The sequence below is a fragment of the Stegastes partitus genome, unplaced genomic scaffold, assembly GCF_000690725.1.
Source record: "Stegastes partitus isolate 25-593 unplaced genomic scaffold, Stegastes_partitus-1.0.2 Scaffold1781, whole genome shotgun sequence".
NCBI classification, from domain to species: domain Eukaryota; kingdom Metazoa; phylum Chordata; class Actinopteri; family Pomacentridae; genus Stegastes; species Stegastes partitus.
This window is the reverse complement of record NW_007579512.1, coordinates 31,787-38,432: the sequence shown is the minus strand read 5'-3', so window position 1 is coordinate 38,432 and position 6,646 is coordinate 31,787. Positions and strand designations below refer to the sequence as shown.

At 41.8% G+C, this 6,646-nt stretch overlaps 1 protein-coding gene across 2 annotated transcripts; it reads left to right on the top strand.

Moving 5' to 3' along the window:
* Positions 1-290: 290 nt before the first annotated feature.
* Positions 291-4,640, top strand: fam151b (family with sequence similarity 151 member B). 2 transcript variants are annotated; one of them, XM_008302232.1, is made up of 5 exons: positions 291-522; positions 949-1,108; positions 1,179-1,396; positions 2,125-2,260; positions 4,275-4,640. In XM_008302232.1, exons 1-5 carry the CDS (start codon positions 402-404, stop codon positions 4,426-4,428), a joined length of 789 nt encoding a protein of 262 aa, XP_008300454.1. In that variant the 5' UTR covers positions 291-401; the 3' UTR covers positions 4,429-4,640. The 2 variants fall into 2 exon arrangements, with proteins under 2 accessions (XP_008300454.1, XP_008300456.1); XM_008302234.1 differs by lacking the exon at positions 4,275-4,640 and having other exon boundaries at positions 2,125-2,264.
* The last annotated feature ends 2,006 nt before the right edge of the window (positions 4,641-6,646 follow it).

Sequence of the window (6,646 nt, the reverse complement as noted above, 5' to 3'; positions counted from 1 at the left end):
GGAATTATTTATTTATTTATTTATTTTTTTTACTAATTACACCATTTGTAGTAGTTTTATGGGTGGAATAACTTTTGAATCAATAAGTACTTGGACATCAAATAGTACTTTGTGTGAGTATTCCTTGAATTCCAGTGAAGCGGTCAGTGAGCCTGAGCCTCCACTGCGATAGGGGGCGCTGTCTCCACAACATGTCTCATTTCACTGATTTCACCTCCATTACATTCTTTCATTAAAAGGTGTCCCAAGTGTAGTCGGGACCACAAACTGTCCAACAAATACAACATTAGACGGTCTGGTCGGGGCCCGGCGGCTCCGAGCGGAACCGTCCTCTGCTCTCACTTCCGTGTCACGGAGCTGCGCGACTCGTCTTCACCGGCCGACGCCGGGACCGGTGGACGATGTGTGACCAGACGCTGGACTACTTCGTGGGCCTGGCTGAGCTGGAGCAGCGGGACGCCGCCTGCCTGAGCTGGTCTCACGCCGTGAACAGCAGCAGCCGGCTAGAGGAGGCGCTGTCAGGTCGGTGGGCCGGAGGCACGAAGCCGCAGCCATTACTCTGCTAATATATGAATGAATTTACCAAAATATTTATTAATTACTAGTTACTACTAGTGAACCTCCATGTGATCACAGCAGCCTGTCTAAACTGGGAACCAGTAGCTCTTACTGGGGCACTTGGTTTGTATATGAAAGTGGAAATGACACGGGTTTACTTCATCCGTGCAGTAATTTGCAGTTCAGATGTGTTCCTATCATTAAATGATTAACACATTTTCATAAGAGTGTGTCTTGGTTTACATGGTGATAAAGAAACAGAAATATTGAACCAACAGCATCACATGACACATGACAGCTGTGGAGCACCACTGACTGGACATGGTCCCACTGTGACTCAATGAAATTTCCAAAACATAGAAAACAGGACTCATCATCATCCACCTGCAGGTCCCACGCACATGATTGAAGGCGACGTCCTCCTAAGAGGCTGCAACCCCAGAGAGCCCATCATGGCACACCCCCCCGACACCGACAGCGACCTGGCCCTGAGGCAGTGGCTGCTGGGAGTCAGGATGCACAGCAAGGGCATCAAGCTGGACTTCAAGAGGTAAGAGCAGGCAACGCTCCTCCTCAGTGCTCTGTGTGCGATGCTAACCCTGTGGTGTGTTCCCACGCAGCCTGGAGGCGGTGGCTCCGTCTTTGGTTCTGCTGGATGAGATGCTAGTTGAGCCCAGCCGTCCTGTGTGGGTCAACGCTGACATCCTGCCTGGTCCAGGGGGGCAGACCACACCTCTGGATCCTCAGGCTTTCCTTTCTGCTGTCACAACTCTTCCCACTGACACTGTGCTGTCTCTTGGCTGGACCACACACTGGACCGCTGGGACAGATAACCCCGGTGAAAACATTTCTGCACCGCTGGCTGTGTTTATGTGGACACCTTTATTCTGCTGATAACAGAAGAAAAACACAGTGCAGACAGCTGTGTCATTCGGAGAGAGGTTTATTCACATTCAGTAGTTGAGACGAAACAATCATGATATCCGTGCTAAGTGGTTCCACACCGTAGATTCTAGATTTTGATGGTTAATAGTGTAAGTGTTTGAGAGCCTAAAAAACATTTAACATCATACATACTGGGAGAAAATAGATGTAGTCATACCGTTAATTCAGAAGTACAGTGGTTCCAAAAGGTATTTGCATTCTGAAGCATGCCTAAAATGCATGCGTATTGTTATGTTAGCTTACAAAATGCTACAACAAATAGCTTTTTTTTTTTTTTTTTTTTAAATTTTAAAGAAAGACACCACTAGCATACTTAACAAGTAAAATAATCCAAAATCCAGTTAAGTATTTTATTTTGCTATCCCTTAACTCCTACTTACACAATTTCATTTCAACATAATCAGCTAGCATTGTTTTTAGTAGATTTTCAACAACAGTGGAGTTCTTTCACACAAAGGACAAAGATATCAGGCCTGACCACAAGAAAAGTAGAGAATTAAACTATCGTCATTCTTTAAATCAGTCCCTGACAGTGTTATATCTGAAATGAAAGGGTATAAAACCTGTAGATACTGTGAGTGGAAGGCTTGTATGCTGATTTGTTTTGTTTCCATTTGTTAGGTTACAGCTGGGATATGGTTCGTGTTATGCATGACATATGTGGAAGCCTTAAACATCCAGTCACCTTCCCAGTGCGTGGCGCTCTGCTGGCCCAGTCCTTCTCCCAGCTCTCATGGCTGCTGCAGCAGTCAGACAGGTGAATATCAGCACACTTCACAATAATAATAAGAAGAATACATAAGACTCATGTAGCACTTTTCAAGACACTCAGATGCTTTACAAAGCAGGGAAGACTACAAAAAATCAATAACATTAGGCCACTTAGCAGTGCAACTTCTCTGTTTAGTTCCATTGCTGGACGCATCCTGTCAATTTACTTTAGTCAAGGAAATGTGTGGGATTTTACAACCTCATGTATTTCCTATAATTGTGGCTGTTTTGGCTCTATGTGACCTTGCATTCTGAACATCTGTTCTGAAAATCTAGGGTAACAAGACCATGCATAAAACAAAGTATGTTGAATCAACAGCACAAGTGCGTGATTTTTGCATTATTCTTTAAACACTTTTGGTTAAGTATGTGTTTAGTGACCAAGACTAAGTCGGGTGGCATGTTTGAGGAGGAGCAGTGCATCCAGTACATAATCTCTCTTTTAATAAGGAATCGCATTTTGAAGTTGGCAAAACTTTGGACACAGAAAAATTACAGATCTGGGTAATGGCTTAATGACAAATTTTGGATTTATTCCCTCCAGATGTCTTTCACATGATGGTCTGTTGAGTTATATCTGTAACCAAAGACTGCCAGTGGAGCTTGAGTGTGTCTGCCCTGCCAGCTTAGAGAGGGATTACTCACTGAAATCCCTCTAACAAACGTGTGTCTTTGTGGCCATGATTAGCCTCTAAATCTATCTTTAACATCCTATGTTTTGACAATCACTTGTGAAGCACTTGAGCATTTGATTTGTTTAAAAAGTCCCATTTGAATAAAGATTGATCGTTTGATTACCTTACATTTCTTTGGAAGTGGTAAAAGATTGTGGAAGCACACTCTTCACTCATATATGACCACTGTCAGCCTCCTCATTAATTAGCACAGAGCCGAGGGGTGCTGGGTGGTCCCGACCACCTCAGACTAAAGTCTGACCACCAGACACAGCCGACTGTGAGCCTGTTAAAGGGCTGCACATGCTCGTAGAATTGGACTTGTGTTGTCATTCATTTTAAAAGTATAACCTGGATTGGAAACAAAGAATAAGCAAATAACAAAAGTAAATATGAATGAAAATAGGGACTGTTTAGCTTATAGTTATTTGCCATGCAGAAAACAAATCAACAAGATATCAGTTTGTGTGCCGACCCAGCCTCAGCCTGACCACCCCTATAAAAACTGTTGTGCTCCATCATATCTGTCCTTATATTTGGGTCATTCTGTGTCAACTCAGAGAGATTAGGGGAGGTCAGTTGCTTGACCATCTCAGAAGCTCTTGAAACTTTGTAGGAATGATCTTTGGCATCTAAAACTGACATCTGCAATTTTTTTGTCTAATATTCTGACATTTTCAGAATTTTTCAACCAATGGAAATTTTCACTAAATCATTCACAATTTGAAAATTGAGCAAGATGCCACTTTCAGATGTCCATATCTCACTCCTACAAAGTTTCAACAGATTCTGTGACAGCCAAGCAGCCACCTTCGCTGAGTTGACATGGAATGACCCATATATCCATCCATTATCTATACCCCTCTCAATCCTCACTAGGGTCGCTGGGGGCTGGAGTCTATCCCAGCTGACTTAGGGTGAAAGCAGGGGACACCCTGAACAGGTAACCAGTCTATCACAGGGCTACACATAGAGACAGACAACCAAGCACACTCATATTCACACCTACAGACAATTAAGAATCACCAATTAACCTCAACATGTTCTTAGACTGTGGGAGGAATCCAGAGAACCCACACTGTATGGAAAGAACATGCAAACTCCACACAGAAAGATCCCAGGTGTCCTTACCGGGACACGAACCGGCAACCTTCTTGCTGCAAGGCAGTGGTGCTAGCCACCGAGCCACCTTGCAGCCCTGACCCATATATATAATAATAAAATCCCTGCACTGCAATTGTGTGGAGAAACATGATATCTTGACAACTGAGATTGACACACATATTGATAGATAACAAAAATGATATATTCCAATGTCGTTCACAGGTACACTCTAACGGTGTGGACTGGTCAAAATGATGAGTTAACTCTACAGGAATTGCTGCCCTACAGAAAAGAGATTGACGTGAGCAGAGTCTACTATGACCTGCCCAACTCTCTGAGGACAGAGCTCAGTATGATATCACAAGACAATAACTGAAACTCTTCTGAGTCCACCAAGAAGTTGTCTGGCTGTGGCTACTTAACTCTGACAGCAGGCTGATGCCTCCAAGTGGAAGAGAGAAGGTTTCGGCTGTGGCTCAGGTTGCAGAGCGGGTTGTCCACTGATTGCAAGGCTGGCAGTTCCATCACCGGCCCCTCCCTCTACATGTCACAGTGTCCATAGCATAGACTGTATAAAAAATGGACGTAGCTTCCTGGTTGAAATCTTGGATTTTTGGAGCCAGTGACGCAAAAATCGTCGGAGGGGGGCGGAACCATAGGATCAGCGATTGGTCAGATGGATTGAGAGGCAGGCCCTCTCTGCCCACCCACATTTACTGCCTTCTGCTCGCTTCATCTGTATGGTCGCTGCCGACTGTCAATCAAGCCAGCCACGCCCCTTGCCCCGCAAAATGTTGATTTTTTGGAGCCAGGACTAGCGGACGTAGTGATATTGCAGGTTTTTGACACTTCCGGGTTGGCTTCATTTTTCGGGGCCAAATCACCAATTAACCTCAACATGTTTTTGGACTTGTGGGAGGAAGTTGGAGAACCCAGAGAGAACCCATGCTGCATGGGGAGAACATGCAAACTCCACGCCAGGATGAGAACTGTCAACCTTCTTGCTGCGAGGCAACAGTGCTAACAACTGCGCCACCTTGCAGCCCAACAGATTCAGAATGACTTAAATTAATTAGTCTGCCAAATATGTTTACATGCTTGAGTACTAGTTAATGCTGAAATACTTTCTTAATGCAATCCTTCTGATGAAACACATGGAATTGTTTAAATATTTAAATCCATAAATTGAATTTTTTAGGGCTTTTTCTGTGTCTGGATTTCTCTGGCCTCCTCTCCACAGTCAAAAAGTATGTGATAGAGTGGTTACCTGTCCAGGTGAACCTGCTTTTACCCAAACTCAGCTGGGATAGACTCCACCACCCATGTTGAACTGATGAGGTTAATGGTTGAGTGTGCTAATGAAGTGTTGCCACTGGAAACCCTGCATGTAGGGAAAAGAGTATCTGAAAATGTTCTACAATTTCAAGGATGCAGAGTTACTAATTGGCAATTCAGACAAAAGGTTTTTCTAAAAGGAAAAGCTCAGCTAGACCAAATTAAAAAAACAAAATGTGTCAGGCTGCTGTGTTCTTCCTCAGCATGCAGTTGATGTTTAAATGGAACTTTGATTTCCAACACTTCGCTCCATGCTCAAAATTTAGATAATGGATGTATTTTGTTTTATTTCTTTTTTTTTGTGTAGAAAAGATCATCATCTTAATAAATGATCATTTCTAGAATTTAGAAAACTACCAAACTATATTTAAGGAGACACAATGCACTAGTTAAAATGCTTCAGAAATGTTTTGAAAAAAAGTTGTCAGTGTATACCACTTTTCTAAATAATGATTGGTTTAATAAAAGTAGTTTCAAAATGGATGTTTTTTGAGCTGTGTTTCATTCTGTGCTGTTCTGTCTTTGATCCAAGGTGACTGTCAAAGCTGAAGTTTTCAGTAATGTTATAACAAGTCTCAGACCTCTTTTGCTTTGCAAAAGCAAATGTGTTGTTTCTGTATTAGAAGACATTTGTTCTAGTAATTGATTCTCATTTCAAAATAATAAAGATAAGAGGGAGACCACGTGTTCAGTCTTACTTCAGAGTACTTTGTGTCAAACCACCAACTCCTGTCCTTTGTCCACTGAGGTACAAATCAAATACAGCTGACAGCTAAGTTTAATTGCTGTTGACGAGGGTCATTTCTGATAAGAAAAAAGGAAATCTGTGACTGCATGTACCTTTATTTATTTAAGCTAATTGTCCTGAAAATAAGTCAACATCTCAAATTATTAGAATAATTTCAAAGATAAAGATTTATAATACAGAAATGTGCTTCTGATAAGGACAATTTGTGTTCAAAATAATAGTATGTTTTAAAAAGTAAGTAACGCTCACAAACTCTGATAATAGCTTTTATATCCATACATGCAAATAGACTGGGAAGACTGCACATTCCATTCCAAATCAAAACTTGAAGTAAAATGTATCAAATTTGTTATTACTTTACAGAAAGTGAAGAAAAAGGAATATTTTTATTTTTTACACACACAAACATTTACTTTAATTCTTGAAGATTTAGCCTTCCTGTGAATCACTGAACTAATACTTAATTGTATAACCACTGTTTTTGAGAAATACTTCACATCTGTGTTGCATA

What these genes read in the sequence shown, in the direction of transcription:
- fam151b (XM_008302232.1), top strand. Translation starts at nt 402, where the DNA reads ATGTGTGACCAGACGCTGGACTACTTCGTGGGCCTGGCTGAGCTGGAG. An exon ending in ATCAAGCTGGACTTCAAGAG is followed by an intron (nt 1,109 to 1,178) that starts GTAAGAGCAGGC and finishes GTTCCCACGCAG; the next exon opens with CCTGGAGGCGGTGGCTCCGT. An exon ending in CTGCTGCAGCAGTCAGACAG is followed by an intron (nt 2,261 to 4,274) that starts GTGAATATCAGC and finishes TGTCGTTCACAG; the next exon opens with GTACACTCTAACGGTGTGGA.